This window comes from Somniosus microcephalus, chromosome 13 (assembly GCF_052327205.1).
Source record: "Somniosus microcephalus isolate GS21.2 chromosome 13, FLI_Smic_1.0, whole genome shotgun sequence".
NCBI classification, from domain to species: Eukaryota; Metazoa; Chordata; class Chondrichthyes; order Squaliformes; family Somniosidae; genus Somniosus; species Somniosus microcephalus.
Window position 1 is genome coordinate 48318825 of NC_140999.1, and position 17939 is coordinate 48336763.

Below are 17939 nucleotides of genomic sequence, written 5' to 3' on the forward strand. Positions count from 1 at the left end.
GAAAATGTGTCGCAACTGAGGTCGTTCCTCGGGTTGGTGAACTACCATAAGTTCTTGCCAAATTTGTCTACAATTCTGCACCCACTGAACGCCCTGCTGCAAACTGGAGTAGCATGGAAATGGAGTGATGAGTGTAAGCATGCCTTTCAGAAATGTAAATGCCTAATCACTTCAAAAGAAGTATTGGCCCACTACAATCCAACACTACCGATTTGGTTGGCATGTGATGCATCTCCCACGGCATTGGAGCAGTGCTGTCGCACAAATTCCTTGACGGTTCAGAGAGGCCAATAGCCTTTGCGTCACGCTCGTTAACCTCAGCCGAGCGTAACTACACCCAGATTGACAGGGAGGCCCTCAGCCTGGTGTGGGGGTGTGAGAAGAAGTTCAATCATTATCTGCATGGGCAGAAATTCACCTTACTGACTGATCACTAGCCTCGTCTCCATTTTTAACCCAAAGGGCATTCCGGTGAAGACGGTGCAACAGCTGCAAAGATGGTCCCTTTTTCTAGGGGCACATCAATACAAAATAGAGTACAAGGGCACAAAACAGCATGGAAACGCTGATGGGCTGTCGTGCCTGCCGCTGCCTATGGTGGAGGAAGCACCTGCAGTGGACCCTGTTGAGATATTCCATTTGACCATAGTCAAATGTCTACCTGTTACAAACGCAAGTATAGAGAAAGAAACCTGAAATGACCCAACACGCTCTCGGGTCTATGATTTGACGGTGAAGGGATGCCCAGCACATGGCGACTCACTGTTGCCAGCATTCTCGCCAAGGAGAGAACAGCTGTCTGTGCCGGGGGACCTTGATGTGTGGATCCGGAGTGGTAATTCCGCCCAAGTTGAGAGAGATTGAGTGCTCAATGAGCTTCACGAGGGTCATCTGGGAGGCGTGAAAAAAAGAGCCTAGCCAGGGCGTTTGTGGGGTGGCTGGGAATCGATAACGAAATCGAGGATATGACCAAGAGATGCACAGGATGCCAGAAAGTCCAAAACGCTCCACCACAGGCCCCGCTACACCCATGGGAGTGGCCCTCATCTCCATGGCAACGGGTACACATTGTCGCCGTGGATGCATATTCGAAATGGCCAGAGGTCATCAAAATGTCCTCCACCACCACCACGGAGAAAACTATTGCAGTCCTACAGACCATCTGTGCCAGGAATGGCTTACCAGAACAGATTTGCTCTGGCAATGGACCACAGTTTGTGTCCGAGGATTTCCAGAGGTTTTTGAGGAATAATGGGGTAAAGCATTACACATCCGCCCCATATCACCCAGCCACAAATGGATTGGCTGAGAGGTTTGTTCAAACCTTTAAAAAAAAGCAATAAAGGCGATGTATAATGACAACATACCACTGCAACACAAGGTGGATAATTTCTTGTTTGCTTACTGGAATGCGACACATGCAGTCACCAACCAAGCTCCAGCCATGATATTCTTTAACCAAAGGTTAAGATGTTGCCTAGGTTTGCTCAAACCAAACATAAGACGAGATGTTGAGAATAAGCAATTCCAGCACAATGAGAAGCCAACCAGGAGCTTCAAGATAGGGCAACCAGTCTTGGCCCGCGACTACCGAACAGAAAAATGGCAGCCAGGAACAATATGCACACGGCAGGGACCACTAATGTACACAGTGGACGTTGGAGAGAGAGCATTGAGCAACGCTATGCTGACCAGATTCTAGAGTCACAGGAACAAGTCAAACCCATGCCATGATCATACGCACCTGGTGATGAACCCGAAGTACAGATTGCATCTACTTCAGAATCAGTGGTATTGGAAGCTGATGAACCAACCAATGACCGAGCCAGAATCGACTGCGCCGCAAGAACAGGATACTCGAGAAAGGCGCTATCCTGACAGGATCAGGAAGCCTCCTCAAAGACTGAATTTATAAATGATTACTTGCAGCTGATGGATATAGTACAAAGAAAATTTTAATTGTAATTAATTATTTAATTGTTAAATGAATGTTATGTACTGTTTATCTAAAAAGGGGAGGAATTGTAATGTATGTACCTTTGAGGGGAACTCTTACAGCCCCTGTATACTGCAGTACCAGTAGTGACCACACCAGTATGTAACACCATGTAGTAATTTGTACAGTTAGTTCCAGCATACCCTCTGTTCAGTAAACACCTGTTATTACCGTTCTCCTGCAGTCTGTGTTATTGATACGCGGACATGACATGCTCTAGGCTCACTTCATTTCATTTACTCCAGCTCTTGTGGAACCCATTGAATAATCCTATGACACTGAAGTATGTGGAGCAGGTGTTCAAGCATTGTCCAAGGGCCACTTGGAAACCTGGAAGCCAGGGGGTGGGGCACACAACACTGTTCATTTGCTTAGATCTTAGGGGTTAGGATTTAGAATTCATCCACTGCCGAGGTAGTGCCAAGAACAGCACCTATTCATAAATTCAAACATAACAAGCTAACAGATATTAAAGACCAAATCACCTGGGCTTCAAAGACCAGAATCCTAGTGGTCAGGGCCTCAATTTTGAACAGCTGCTTCAGAATAAGGAGTACAGGATGCAAATTAAATATTCAGTCTCATTGCTACTAGTCAACAATTTGCAAGGATAATCCTTAAATATTTGGGAAACATTGAAGTAAAGGGAATCAGTTAAACATTTTCTTCATCCCTGAAATGTCCTTCATAAGCCCAGTGGCACTGCACCAATAGGAACATTTTCCCATTGGTTTGGACTGACTTAACCAAGGTCCTAGAGCTGAAGCATGTTGATCAGACATACTACTCACTCCATGTAAAATGTGGATGTTAATTGAAAAGCATCTTCAGTCAAGACACAGCAAGTAAAGGTGCAGCCATTTACTTGACCCCAAAAAACCCTTACCTAGGCAAGAGAGTGTTACATTTGCAGAATGAATTGGATAGATTCTGAATTCAATCACACTCCGCAAGATTACAATCTAGTCAGTCATTCTGGTCAGTTCCCCAAATAGCAATGTATTGAGAGTTACCAAAGAGCCTGAAATGCAAAGGCTACCCAAGGCCTGCACGATGCAGCAAAAAAAAGTTTGGCAATGCAAAACCTAAAGCTTTACTCCATAATCTACAAACCATGGTTAGTGAGAAAACCAGTACTAACAAGGAAACTGAAGACAATTAAAGTTATTGCACCAATTAGAAAACAATCAGCAGCTGAACTTTTTGGAATGCCACTGCAAGTAGGTGGTTAGTAATTTTTACTGAATGCAGTCACTTCAGTAATGAGAACAGATGTGATGGTCTGTGATGAAACAGTCACTAGAGGAATGGAGGTCTGGGGTTTACTTACAGCAGACTGCAAGTAGGCATAAGCTAATCCAATATCCTATAGCTGCTTTATAGGGTTTCTGTACTGGAGTCAGATGGGCAGAATTAGATTTGCACTACACTGGTTCATTTTACATGCAATTGTTTATTACAATAATGACAAAATTGCATATAGAGCCATTAGTCAGAATCTTCATTAAGGCAGACCAGTTGCAATTGCAAGGCACTTGTTCACTGCATTTAGTGTAAACTAGTCACATGTTTGAAAACTACCAAACTGCAAAAAACCATTAGATACAAATGAAGTTGCCTCAAAACCCTAAACAGTTAGCCCACTAAATAAAGCCAGCCAAGATTAAGGCAACATTGACTGCAAATACATTCAGTATAATGTACTCTACAGTTTGGAATAAAGTGCTAGAGATAAACAACTATGCCAGCGAGGCTTTCAATTCAAGCATCCAGCCTAGCAAGGAAAAGACCACAATCTATTGAGACTTGTCAATTCCGGTGGGTTTCATTTCTACTGGCTCCTGGCCTTCTGTCAGCTGTGGGATAAAGGGTCCCACCAGCCAGCTAAGGGGAGTGTTGTGAAGCACATAATCCATCACCCCATCCATTGCCTCATGGATCTTCAGCAGTTGCTCTTTACTCTGTGCTAGGAATGGTGTAGACAGATCCTGGAAGGAGTTGGCTGATGAAAGAGAGCGGTTGATCTCTTCTGCTAGTTTACAGATATGCTGCACTTGATCTTCAATATTCTGAGGCAGACCATGAACATTCGAAGCCAGGGTCCGGCAGATGGTTTGTAGCCGATCAGAGAAATCCTGAATCATGGCCAGTGTTTCAGATTCAATTTGCTAGAATTAAACAAAAAAAAATAGTTTGTTCAATCTGTACCCAATGTTACTCCAGAAAGTTTTATATTTATCCTGGTATTACTTGCCTATTGGAAGGGAAGCAGAGAGGCAATGAAAACAGTCAAATTGCTTGCAAACCTCATGGAATTTCCCAAGGGGGGTGGAAGAGGGGGCAGAGTGCCTGGCCATTGACAAGTTAGTGAATATCAAGAAGAATGGATCCAAGAACATTGAAGTGTGCTGTAATGATATCAGCAAATAGTGATGATATTTGCTGGTTTGATTATTTATGCCTTACCAGCATATTTGCCTGATTGCTGGTCAGGCATAAATAATCAGAGGGCATGAGAGAGACAAGCAGTTTAGTTTTAGATGGATCTCTAAGATGGTGTCTCCTGTAATGCTGTTAAGATAGTTGAACAAACTTTAGATTAAAATAGAATCTCTTTCATCAATGTGTCATCATTGAACCCACAAAGAAATCAATACATGTGCCAACCAAATAGTTTCTCACTAATCCAAACTGGTGCAAGTTTAAACAGATATCTGCTTGCGGAAATCCTGAAGTGTAGTTAGTTTTAGACAAATGCTGTCAAGGAGGCAGCACAAATGAAGTTGTTGGGTAGGTGAGAAACTTCTCGGAGCAAGGCCATTGCATGTTTTATGTTCATCTTTAACTAGTGCAGACAATATTGGTTTAATGCCTCTTCAGGATTGCAACACTGATCAACATAATTTGGTGTAGTAAGTCTCACGAGTGGGGCAACTAACAGCTAAGCTGACACTTATGCTTTTAAAGTGGTACCATATGTTGTATTTGAACTGAACTAGGTGGACAAGGTACATGCACATGGGTAATGTAATATACTAAAATGCAGACAGTTGGAGCTATTGAACACAAGATACCATGTGTTGGTGCAGGGCAAGTCACCTGCTGAAATAGCAGTGCTGGTCCAGTTACTGCAGGTAGAAATGGCCTAGGTGGCATTTATCAAAAATCCTTCACAAGGAGGGTGAAGAGACAGTGGTTGCCTCATTTAGCATCTCAAATTGCTAGACATCATGAACTTCCAGGGAAGAAGAGGATGGGAAAAGACAAGTTACATATCAGACTGCCTCTACATCAGCAATTGCTCAAGTTCTTACTTCAGGTTTCTCAGACAGCTCTTCTTTTGCTTGGCCATCTGGCTGCTGCTTTCTCCAGTCAAGCAGAATCAGATTCAAAGTTGCTCGAACATCCTGTAGCTTGAAATGTGCTGATTCTGCTCCTTTCTTGGCCATTTCAATCTAAAAGTACGAGTCACATTTAGTCAGGATAGTCATGCATTCTAGCAATCAAGGTTAAAGGGTGAATTAGTATATTCAGAGGAAAAGCCAACCAGGATGGGGTGAAGAGTGAACTTAGCTACTATGCAAAAGGAGCAGACACTTTTTTTTGGGTGGGGGGGGGGGGGGGGGGGGGGGGGGGAGAAAGGGGGTTGTAAAGAGGAATAAATTCAACTTGAACAAGATCTCCAGTAGGACAATCTTTCAGGCATGTTGAAGCTACAGTGTACAAGTCAGACTTATCTAGGGCATAATGTTAGATTGTAGTCTCCAATCTTTATCCTTGAAGGTGAAATGAAACAGGAATCAGTTGATTAGTGATGTTGAACTTTATGCAAAATTGGCAGTGCAAGAGCACAGCTAATATGGCATCCACATACAGACTGCACAAGACAGTTTTTTCCTTACCAGATCTACAAGGTTGTGGAGATGAGAGAGGGTCTCCTGACCATTCTGCTTGGCTTGCTGTATCTTGGCTATGGAACACTGGTATGCACGATTACGAACCTTTGAGGACAAAGAGCCCAAGCGTACATAATAACTCTGCTCTTGTACTGTCGCAGTGTCAGAACCTTCAGAAGTAGCCACTTTTGCTGAAAGAAAATCAGAATCTTTAGGCTAGATATCATGAGGCAGCACTTTGTTACTGCAAAGTATGAACCATGTACAATCAAGACAATAATGGACTCTATCCACCCATTTCATCTCTGGGAAAGATCTGTATAAAATACTGCCTAATCTCCCAAGTCAATCAAGCAACAACTAACAATATGAAGCCACTTCTACATTTCCAATATTCAGCCTTGGCCAGCCATCCTCCACAGATATCAAGACCATCCATGCTCAAAGCACCCTCTGCCACCACAATCCTAGCAGCACAGGACTTCCTCAGTTGCCTTGGAATATTTGGTCATCGCCATCTATATTTATCCCTATAACACCCAGTTCACTTTCCAACCATATATGTATACAACTCATTTTCTGTTCGTGTCAGATTTCCAACATCCACAGCATTTTGATTATATCTACATCGACTGTCTTTCAGCATTCGAAAGACTTATATTGTGCCTCCTCAGTGTTTTGTTCCTCAGTGAATGAAACTTGCATGAATCTGCTCATAACAGAGGCCCAAATATGGGAATCAGCCTCATCACATCATGGTGTGAGATAGAAGGTAATCATGTGAGGACTTGCTGAGAATGGTTGTATGACACTCTTGACTGCTGAGCTACCCCAGACTAGACTGAGCATTGTATATAGTTAGCAGATTGGAAGGATCCTGCCCTGGGAGTGTATGCTAGGCTGAAGTAGCAGAACCTGGTCTCCAATCTTGTATCCCCTTGCCATTGGACCAAGACCTTGCTCTGTCAAGCCCATGTGGTAGCTGGTGTGCAATGGCCACCCCACATTAAGAACTCCCACAGGCATCATCACGCTTGAAAATGAAGTTCAGGACCTGGAACATCAGGGCCCTCATGGACAACTCCAACAGCAACAGACCGGAATGCCATACTGCTATAGAGACTAGGTCCCGCATTGGACTCAAGTCACCAGAGAACTTGGTGTGGAAGCAAGTCAGCCTCAGTTCAGAGGGGCTGCCTAAGAGGAGAAGACACCTGCAAGAATATTCCTTCCTCCCCAGGAGATACAGTTGCAAGTTCATGGTCTTCTTCGGCAGTCCCTCAGAACCAAGGATGACTTGCTTCCAATTTAAAAATGAGTTTGCAGGTGACTGAGGAGTCGAATGTGGGACCTACAGTCTGTCACAGGTGGGGCAGACGGTGGTTGAAGGGGCGGGATGCTTGGGTTGACGTGCGTTCCTTGCACTTGCTCCCGGCGATGAGACTTGAGGTGTTCGGCGCCTTCCCGGATGCTTCTCCACTTTGTGCGGTCTTGGGCCAGGGATGCCCAGGTGTCGGTGGGGATGTTCCACTTTTTCCAAGGAGGCTTTGAGGGTGTCCTTGAAGCATTTCCTCTGCCCACCTGGGGCTCTCGCTGTGCCAATAGAAGGGGCAACAGGAGAACTCAAGCTGGGTTGGTCAAGGATTAGCTATGCTCGAAGCAAGATTTGATTTTTGGAAAAACCTCAAGCAGCATTTATTACTTAATAGCAGAAGATAGACACTACCCAACCTGGCGTATTCAATATGGGCTCATTGAAGCAGATTGAAATGCAACACAGTCAAGGGCAGTCATTATAACTAGCAGAGTGACAAGTAGTAAAGGTTTCAGGTTTGTAGTTACCTAGCTCTTCCTTGGTCATGGGAAGATAGTGATCAACCAGCTCCTCAGATTTGGAGAGAGAAATATCCAGACCAGTAGCCACCAGCTGACCCACAGCACTGGCACCTTCAACCACAACTGCTTTAGTTCTTTCCAGGTTGCCTTGTACTGCAGTTGTCGTCATGTCTACAACCCCCATCATTGATTCTTTTACATCAGTCACGGTTGATGTCACTAGTGCCTTTGTTTCAGCAAGGACCTGTAATATCATGGAATAGCAGGTCAAAAGTTACAGGCTAGCAGGTATGAAGTTATTCCATTGTAAATAGAAGTTTAATTCTAACTGATCAAGTGAGCATTTGAATAGAGGCTTCAGCTATGAGTGACTTAATCATGGAGACAATTTTCACCCAACATCTACTAAAAATGGTCACAGGATCAAAGTCCAGGGCTTAAATAATCGAGATTAATTGTTTAGAGGGGGGTGTCCTCTGGTTGAAGTGTTAATCAGAGGCCATTTGCCTGTTCAAGTGCACAATTCACAGGTACTATAGAACCAGGAGAGCTCAACTGGACTCCCTCAATTAACAAACATTAGTTATTTTTAAAAAAAAGGGATAGGACCAAACAGATAGCTGACAAGTCAGCACAGAAGATTATCAATTAAAGATACTAAAAAGTAGTGTTTTTTCTTTTATTTGTTTTTATGGGATCAGGGTGTTGCTGGCCATGCCAGCATTTATTGCCTACTCCTAGTGGCCCTTGAGAAGGTGGCAGTGAGCCGCCTTCTTGAACCGCTGCAGTCCGTGTGGTGAAGGTACTCCCAGTGCTGTTAGGTAGGGAGTTCCAGGATTTTGACCCAGCAATGAAGGATTGGAGATATACTTCCAAGTCAGGATGGTGTGTGGCTTGGAGTTGGTAGTGTTCCCATGCACCTGCTGCCCTTGTCCTTCTAGGTGGAAGAGGTAGTGGGGTTGGAGTTGCTGCCGTGCATCTTGTAGATGGTACATACTACAGCCATGGTGCGCCAGTGGTGGAGGGAGTGAATGTTTAAGGTGGTGGATCGGGTGCCAATGAAGCAGGCTGCTGTGTCTTGGATGGTGTGAAGCTTAAGAGTGTTGTGGCAGATGCACTCATCCAGGCAAGTAAGGAGTATTCCATCACACTCCTTACTTGTACATGGTGGAAAGGTTTTGGGGAGTCAGGAGGAGAGACACTCACTACAAAATACCTAGCCTCTAACCTGCTCTCATTGCCACAGTGTGTGGCAGGTCCAGTTAAGCTTCTGGTTAATGGTGACAGCCACAATGTTGATAGTGGGGGATTTGACATTCAATGGCATTACCATCGCCAAGGGGAGGTGGTTAGACTTGTGTGTTAGAGGGTCATTGCCTGGCACTTGTGGCATGAATGTTATCTGCCACTAATCAGCCCAAGCCTGAATGTCATCCAGGTCTTGTTGCATGCACTGCTTCATTATCAGAGTTGTGAATGGTGCTGAACATTGTGCAGTCGGCATCAGCAAACGTTCCCATTTCTGACTTTATGTTGGAGGGAAGATTAATTGATGAAGCTGCTGAAGATGGTTGGGCATAGGACACTGCCCTGAGGAACTCTGCAGTGATGTCCTGGGGCTGTGATGATTGACCTTCAACCACCACAACCAGCTTCCTTTGTGCTAGGCATGACTCCAGACAGTGGAGTGTTTCTCCCCTCCCCCAATCCCATTGACTTCAGTTTTACTAGGGCTCCTTGATGCCAGACTGTCAAATGCTGCCTTGATGTCAAGGGCAGTCACTCATCTCAGCTCTGGAATTCAGCTCCTTTGTCAATGTTTGGACCAAGGCTGCAATGAGGTCGGGTGCAGAGTGGTCTTGGCAGATCCCAAACTGGGCATCAGTGAGCAGGTTATTGGTAAGTGCTGCTTGATAGTACTGTCGATGACACCTTCCATCACTTGGCTGATGATTGAGAGTAGACTGATGGGGCGGTATTTGGCCGGGTTGGATTTGTCCTGCTTTTTGTGGACAGGACATATCTGGGCAGTTTTCCACATTGTCAGACAGATGCCAGTGTTGTAGTTGTACTGGAACTGCTTGGCCAGAGGCACAGCTAGTTCTGGAGCACAGTCTTCAGCAGGATAGCTGGGATATTGTTGGGCCTATAGCCTTTGCTGTATCCAGTGCGCTCAGCCATTTCTTGATATCACATGGAGTGAATTGAATTGGCTGAAGACTGGCTTTGTGATGGTGGGGACCTCAGGAGTAGGCCAATATGGATCATCCACTCAGCACTTCTGGCTGAAGTTAGTTGCAAATGCTTCAGCCTTGTCCTTTGCACACATGTGCTGGGCTCCACCATCATTGAGGATGGGGATATTCTTGGAGCCTCCTCCTCCCCCTCCCCTGTAAGTTGTTTAATGGTCCACCACCATACATGACTGGATGTGGCAGGACTGCAGTGCTTTGATCTGATCTGTCGATTGTGGGAATTGCTTAGCCCCCATCTATAGCATGCTGCTTTTTAAGCATACATGTAGTCCTGTGTTGCAGCTTTCCAGGTTGGCACCTCACTTTTGTACACTTGGTGCTGTTCCTGGCATGCTCTTCTACACTCGTTGAACTAGGGTTGGTCCCCTGGCTTGGTGGTAATGGTAGAGCGAGTTATATGCTGGGCCGTGTGGTTACAGATTGTGGTGGAATACAATGCTGCTGCCCCACAGATGCCTAGTTTTGAGCTGCTATATCTATCCCATTTAGCACAGTGACTGAACACCCACCATGTGGTGTGGCACTGTGTGAAGACGGGACTTCACTTGACCGCAGGCCCAGACTGGCAGTTATGTCCTTTAGGACTCAGCCAGCTCTGGTGCTACTGAGCCACTTTTGGTGATGGACATTGAAGTCCCCCACCCAGAGTACATTCTGTGCCCTTGCTACTCTGGATTAGGACCTATTTAGCTACAAGTTTCCAGAAGAGCAAATAGCATTTTCTCCTTTGATGTTATAAACCAACTATACAACACTAACCTGGTCTGTAGGCTGATGCAGGATAGGAAGCTTCTCCTCCAGCTTGTCCAAGCCTTTGCAGGCATACTCATTGGCTGCTGCAACTGAACATAGAACATGGTCAAAACAAATCCAGCACCGAGTGGCTGCAGTTCTGTCATTTTCCTGTAAAGAGAATTGCCATATACTGGCAGCAGAAGTAATGTCATGGCACTGCTCCAGAAAAAGGACAATGCAAATGTATTCATGATGCCAGTTAGCATGAATTCAAAACATAAAATGCTCTCAATTTCATATTAGGATGAAAGTTTGACTACAGCGGTCTCAATGCATGTGTGGTTAGCCACCTTTCACATCTATAGCCAAGCCTTGCATGTTACTAGACAACAGAAAATGCTGGAAAAACTCTGCAGGCTAGGCAACATCCATGGAGAGAAATTAGAGTTGACATTTCAGGTCAAAACCCTTTATCAGGGCTAAAGAGGCACAGGGAATGAAATAGATTAAGAGGCCAGGCTGGGAGAGAAAAAAAGAGACGAGACATTAAGAGGTATTCAAAATGAGACTGCGATAGGACTAGTGGAGACAAAAGACAGCTCTAGATTTGGTATGAAATGCACTGGCAGAATGGGAGACAGCTGCCATGTGGGAGAGAAAAAGGGGGGGGGAAAACCAAAACAAAGGTGTGGATAAAAAAGTAAAAAAATGTAATACGGGCAGAGGTTATGATCTGAAATTGTTGAACTCGATATGGAGTCCGGAAGGCTGTGAAGTGCCTAATCAGAACATGAGGTGCTGTTCCGAGAGTTTACGGTCACCCAATCTGCATTTGGTCTCCCCAATTAGAGGAGACCGCATCGTGAGCAGCGAATACAGTATATTAAATTGCAAGTAGTACAAGTAAATGGCTGCTTCACCTGGAAGGGGTGTTTGGGGCCCTGGACAGTGGTGGGGGTTGGTAGCTGCCAGGCAAAGGGGTAGGGGTGATAGAGGAGTGGAGTGTCTGAGGGAGCGGTCCCTACGGAATGCTGAAAGGGGAGGGGAAGATGCATTTGGTGGTGGGATCACTTGAGGTGCTGGAAAATGATCTGTTGAATATGGAGGCTGGTGGGGTGAAAGGTGAGGACAAGGGGAACCCTATCGTTGTTCCGGGAGGGAGGGGCAGGGGTGAGGGCAGAAGTGCGGGAGATAGAACGGACACGGTTGAGGGCTGTGTCAACCACGGTAGAGGGGAATCCTTGGTTGAGGGAAGAGGAAGACATGTCAGAAACACTGGTGTGGAAGGTGGCATCGTCAGAGCAGATGCGGCAGAGACAGAGGCAATGGAATAGAGTCCTTACAGGAGGAAGTGTAGTCCAGGTAGCTGTGGGAGTCAGTGGGCTTGTACTGAATATTGGTCAAGAACCTATCCCCGGAGATGGAGAAGTCAAGGAAGGGAAGTCGAGGAAGGTCAGAGATGGACCATGTGAAGGTGAGGGAAGGGTGGAAATTGGAGGCAGTGAAAGAAATTGTCTAGTTCAGGGCAAGAGCAGGAAACGGCACTGATAGTCATCAATGTATCAGGAAAAGGTGAGGGAGGGGACCCGCTATCGTACTTACACATTACTAGCTACTTCAATGTCACTAAAGTAATACAGCCAGTTTAGTTGGTTAAACACCAAGGAAGTCAGCTCTTCTACTTAAGCAAGCTGCTGTAAGCAGTGAAGTGTACCAAGTGTATAAATCCTTCCTAATAAAAAATATTTAATATAAAAAATTGACAAGCATGAAAAGACCAGCACCCACACATGGCTAGAGCATCATGAGTAGACAGATCTGGATTTAGCACAAGTAATTAAAGCTGTCCAGGAGCTTATAGTTGGGTACATCTCATCCAATAGCCTGGGAGAAGCAGCAACAACTGCATTTATTTGAACAGGACCTCATCTACAAAGAGCCAAAATTATGCATAGTTGTGACTGTTCAGATTAAAGTGAAGTGTACATTTACATCATTTCAATTTACTCCCAGCCAAGGAGCACTGTATACCACATTGTTTCTGTATTGTCTAGTATGGTTATTGATGGCATGCCTAGTGTTTATAAAAACCCTCATGACTCATCTTACTTTGAGGCTCCAGCTTGTCCATAATTGGTTTGGCACCACTGGCAGCTACAGCTGAAATAGTTTTCACTCCCTGCTCTGCCAGATCACAGACAGTCTTCACAGCAGGGTAGCTCTCCTTGGTGCTAGTGTATGCAGCAGATACCTGGTCACAGGCAGAGCTCACAAGCGGCAGGCTCGTCACCCTATCAACCACATTCTGAAACAGAAGTCAAATCATTGCCCAGGCATTGGTATATTGAGAGAATAGCATCTGCTTACATTAAGTACCTATTCTACAATTATTCCATGGTCCAACTTATGAACATTAATTTTCACTATCTACATATAGTTAGTATCAAAGTATATCCTCAAAACTAGTAACTATGGGCAGGTCATGAAATCAAGATGCTTTCAGGAAACTAAAAAACAGCTTGCCACTCACAAACCAAGGAACAGCACCATTTTCAGTTCAGGGTGCAGGACAGTCAAGATATGTAGGCCTCTGCTTCAACTAGTTTAAACTAATTGGCCCTGAGCCCAGCCCACTATACAAGTGATAACAATGAAAGTGTTAACTAGCTAGCTACAAAACTGTAATTAGTTATTTTTAGAAGAGAGTCCCAGAAGTGCAGGTAATCATTTAGGTGCAATCAGGAGATTTGTAGAGCTAGAGCATTCTGGTCTTGAGCTGCTCTCATGGAGCCAAGCCATCATACCCAACCAGGATTCAAGGTTGTAGTTAGTAGCAGTCTTGCCACAGCTAGCAGAGGAGACAGCCAGTCATCTCAGAACTTGGGGAAAGGCAAGGCCAACAGTCACTGGATTAAAATTGGGCATTAATTATTGGAACAGCATATTATAGCAAATTTACTCATATGCTTATACCTAGCAGAGAACAGGCAATTACTTTAAAAAAGGCAAACCCTAACTCGGTAACCCCTTATTTTTCTATAGTGCGTCCATAGCTTTACAAGTTGGCAGATTAAGTGAAAATTACACCCAAAAGTGTTCAGACAGACAGACAGACAGACAGACAGGAAGGAAGGAGACACAGACAGAGATGAAAACATTTCTTCAAGTTTTCTAGGACACCAATCCCCTAAAATACTACAGAAACTTCAACAGTATAGAACAGGAAAGGTCCTCAAAAGGAGCCAAGAATACTGCATATACAAACTGCCTGTACACAGACTTGAAAAGTTAAGCTAACACAACAGATCTACCATTTACTTAGCTTCTGTACAGACCTAGGACCAAAACATATCCTAAAAAGTAATTTGCAAGCATTATTCTAGCAGAAGTTTAACAAGATTAAATTTCTTTCACAATTTCCAAATGAAACAAAACTATTTACAGCCCACCAATTCCTTACTTCTGCAAACTTGGCCTGCTTGCCTGTTAGGTGTCATGTGCAATGCATTTATACACCTGACGTCATCAGCTGAGGGGCCACTTGTTGTTAAACTAACCAATAGCAATTCACAAAATGAAACAACCTGACATCATACACTAATTGTACCCTTGTTCTATTGGGGACTTGGCCTGGAGGGTGTTGCACGGAGCTGTTCCGGGCAATAACATTTTAAACAGGTTCACGGACTCCCAGGCCGCCTGCCTTTTCTGCAGCCTGGAGGAGTCCGTGTTCCACGTATATACGGAATGTGAGAGGTTGCAGCCCCTGTTCCATTTTTTGAAGGGGCTGCTCCTCGATTTTTGGCTGCACTTCAGCCCCACGCTCCTGATCTACGGCCACCCGGTGCGGAGAGGAGAGGGCGGGTCGGAAGACCTCCTCGTGGGTCTGCTCCTGGGTCTGGCCAAAGTGGCCATTAATAGGTCCAGGCAGCGGGCGGTCGATGGAGTCATTCAGCCCGATTGCCTGCCTCTCTTCCGCGGCTATGTTCGCGCCCGGGTGGCCCTGGAGATACATTTTCACACAACCTAAATAAAAAACATCACATGTTTAAAATTAATTAAAATACAATTTAATTAAACATTTAAAACAAAAATTAAATTTTTTGAATAATAAATGTAAAAAATGTTAAACGGGCCAAAAATAAATGATTTTATTTTAATATTTATTGAATCCCTTATGCTGGTAAAAAGAATGCCCTACGCGTAAGAATTTCGTGGGCAGTAGTTGGGCAAATAGCCCCACTCTCTGCCAGTGAATGCCCATTTCCTGCACATGCGGATGATCTGTTAAGCTGAAACTTGACAGATCGCAAGTGCCGTGTTTTTGCGCAGCGCATGCAGAAACCCGGAACTTGCGGGGCATTTACGACAGCGTACGCAGTCATAGGCCCTGTAAAATCCGGGCCAATATGTTTTGGTGGGTAACAGGTTTGCTTGTGGCAGTGTCGTGATGCTCCCCTGCCTTGTAAACAGTTGGGATTTTTGGAAGTGTTTGCAAGTCATTTTTACTTCAGGAAGATGTTAAGATTTAATTCAAACTGGAAGTACATATAAAATCAAAAGGCTTTATCTCCCTTTCCCCTCCCCAGACTGCACTCCACTTCAGCCTGGCCCATCTGTAACCTCCACATCTTCGCACCCCTGTACCCTAAAAGGTTTTATCTCCCAAAGATATTTGTGATCTAGCTCAAGCTCCAATCTTGGCTCGTACTTCTATCTCAAATATAGCGAGGGGACAAGTGGTTACACAATGTCTCATTAACCTTTTGTACCCTATCATGTATGTAATTTAAGTTGATCTAATTATTTCAACCCAACAGAAAAACCCCTCCAACTGCCTGAGTTGAGCTTACTGATGAGCAGAGATGAATAAATATTAATTGAACTAGGTCACAAATGGCACTGGAAGATGAAATATATCCGGAGATTTGTTACTGCAATACCAACATGATATCACTAGGTCACTGAGAGATAGCATAGCACCACGAGCCTGCACAATATCTTCCTGAAGGGATAATTACTAGTCCTAGCCCTTTTCGGTCTACCCCGGATCAGGTGTATTCCCCAGATATTCACCTTCAACTAAAGTTACAGATAGCTGAATCCTATAAGACTCTTAATTGGGTCTAAAGGTCCAGACTATCTCTCCCTGAAGGAAAGGAATGACTTGAAGGTTTTACCATCCTCCAGTTAGCACTTTGAATAAGTTTAACTAGACTGTAACCTTCCGGATATTATGAGGGTCCGGAATACTCCCCCAGAATTCTGCAACTCCTCACCATAGAGTGTACAGAGATTGAGTTTGTGAGTTTGATACAGAAATACTCTGTGAGACAGTTCTAAAAATATATAGATTTTATTAAAGAGCCAACATATAGTTAACAGCTGCTGATTCAGTCACGTCATTAACAGTTCAAAATACAAATAGCTTACAATTCTTATTCTCAGAGATCCTTATTCTCAAATCTTAACTTCGTTACATTTTTACATTTCTACTTCTTATTCTTAATCTAGGATATCCACCAAAATCAAAATACCTTGATTACCCGAGACTCAGAGAGTTAAACACTTACAGACATTGCCTCTGAAGCTGAGAATCACTTGCCCCTTCCAGTGACTTCTGTCTTCCTATTTGAAAGTTCTATATTTTATACCCTTTTTTCAGTGGTATATTCTTTGAAGTTTTCTGCTGATGTAAGCTAATTATCTCTAGTCATTTTTCTGTTGACTTCTTTCTATTCTTACTGTGAATTTAGCTGTTAGCTTGCAGAATTCTGTCTGCTGTGTAGGTGTTCAAAACTTATCATAAAAATGGTTATAACAGATGTATCTATTTGATGCCATTTTTATGAAGGACTTCTATTCAATTCTTAAATCACCTTAGCTGGTTGTAAGCAGACTTCGAGTCTCCTATGTGTTCCAAATTTAATACAAAAGCCATGTGATTTCTTGATACATCTATTGATGTCATATCTACAAAGTCTTCTGTTTGTATCTTTTTACAACATGTAAATTAAAAACACTTCAACCGAGTACATGATTGTTTTCCTATTTACTTCAATTGGTTGTATTACAGACTTATGTCTCCTGTCTTTCAATTGATGTCATATTTATGAAGGCATATGATGGTTCTTTAATGTTCTGTGTTTCTGCTTCCCGGTGTGTTGGTTTATGACACCTTAACATTATACCATTGTGCTCTTTCATGTGCCTGTTTACAAAGTGTTTGTTTAAAACAATTTAACTGGGTAAATCTTATTGTGTTCTTTCCAAAGCTCAGACTTTCTGGAAGCACCACCCCTTATTCAATAGGGCCATTGTTTCAGTGTCAACAACCGATTTTATCTCAAAAGCTTGTATGGTGTTTACAGCTTTGTGTTAACAACTCATCTTATCTCAAAAGCCTGTATTCTGTTTACAGCCTTTGTCGTTGAGGCTTTTAGATTTTTAAAGCCAATTTGTCATGTTTTAATAAAGTCAGAATTCTGTTCATAGGATGGTGTATTTTTCTGAATAGGTATGACTCCTTCCTTTACACCTCCCTCTTCACCAAAAAATGAGCTCAAAACATCAGGGCAGAGTTTGGTCAATGTTCCTAATAAGGTTGCAATAGCATATTAATATCACGAGATTCACAATCATGTGCTACATGAAAATTCCTTTTGAGTCATCCTAGGACAATGTTTTGCCTTATTTTAAATTGAACACAATTTAAACGGATGATAAGTACATAGTCATACAATTAGCGAAACAACATGTACTTAGAATGCCCAATCGGCAGATGTACGTTCCGTAGAGGTGAGTTATTCATACGAGTCAAGGAGACGTCATTTGAAACTAGTTGAAGCTTGACATGCTGTTCCTTCGATTCGGCATGTGTACTGATTCTTGTTTTCGTAAAGGCCTTTCCAGGCACGCAATTGATTCCTTCTTTATCCGCTGTGTCTTCCTCCTTCGCTGAAGTAACTCGTTGATCTTTCCTAGTTTCCGTTGTTGCTTTTCGCGAATCCAATTCCTGATGCATTGCCAAGCAACATGTGGAGGAGCCGGCGACACCTTCTGACTGACTGTCGTCAGTAATTCGATCGCATCCATTTCCTGTGTCGTGCTCCAAGCTGGGTCTTGAAAGACAGTGTACGACTGCACCTTGTATTGTTCCTTCATTTCGGTATCCCACAGGACATCTTTTGAGATTATCTATTGAGACAGTTTTACGAATAT

The 17939-nt window shown here is 43.7% G+C and overlaps 1 protein-coding gene across 1 annotated transcript in view; it reads right to left on the reverse strand.

Annotated features, from left to right (window-relative positions):
- Positions 1–2842: 2842 nt before the first annotated feature.
- Positions 2843–17939, reverse strand: part of LOC147108300 (perilipin-3-like) — a 30801-nt gene continuing 15704 nt past the window's right edge. Inside the window, exons 2-8 of the mRNA XM_086006003.1 lie at positions 14161–14201; positions 12828–13023; positions 10743–10825; positions 7735–7972; positions 5899–6083; positions 5311–5451; positions 2843–4164 (exon numbers count right to left, since the gene is read on the reverse strand). Of these exons, the coding sequence (XP_085862129.1) occupies positions 3793–4164; positions 5311–5451; positions 5899–6083; positions 7735–7972; positions 10743–10825; positions 12828–13023; positions 14161–14201 (1256 nt within the window). The 3' untranslated portion in view covers positions 2843–3792. The remainder of the gene's footprint in view (positions 4165–5310; positions 5452–5898; positions 6084–7734; positions 7973–10742; positions 10826–12827; positions 13024–14160; positions 14202–17939) is intronic.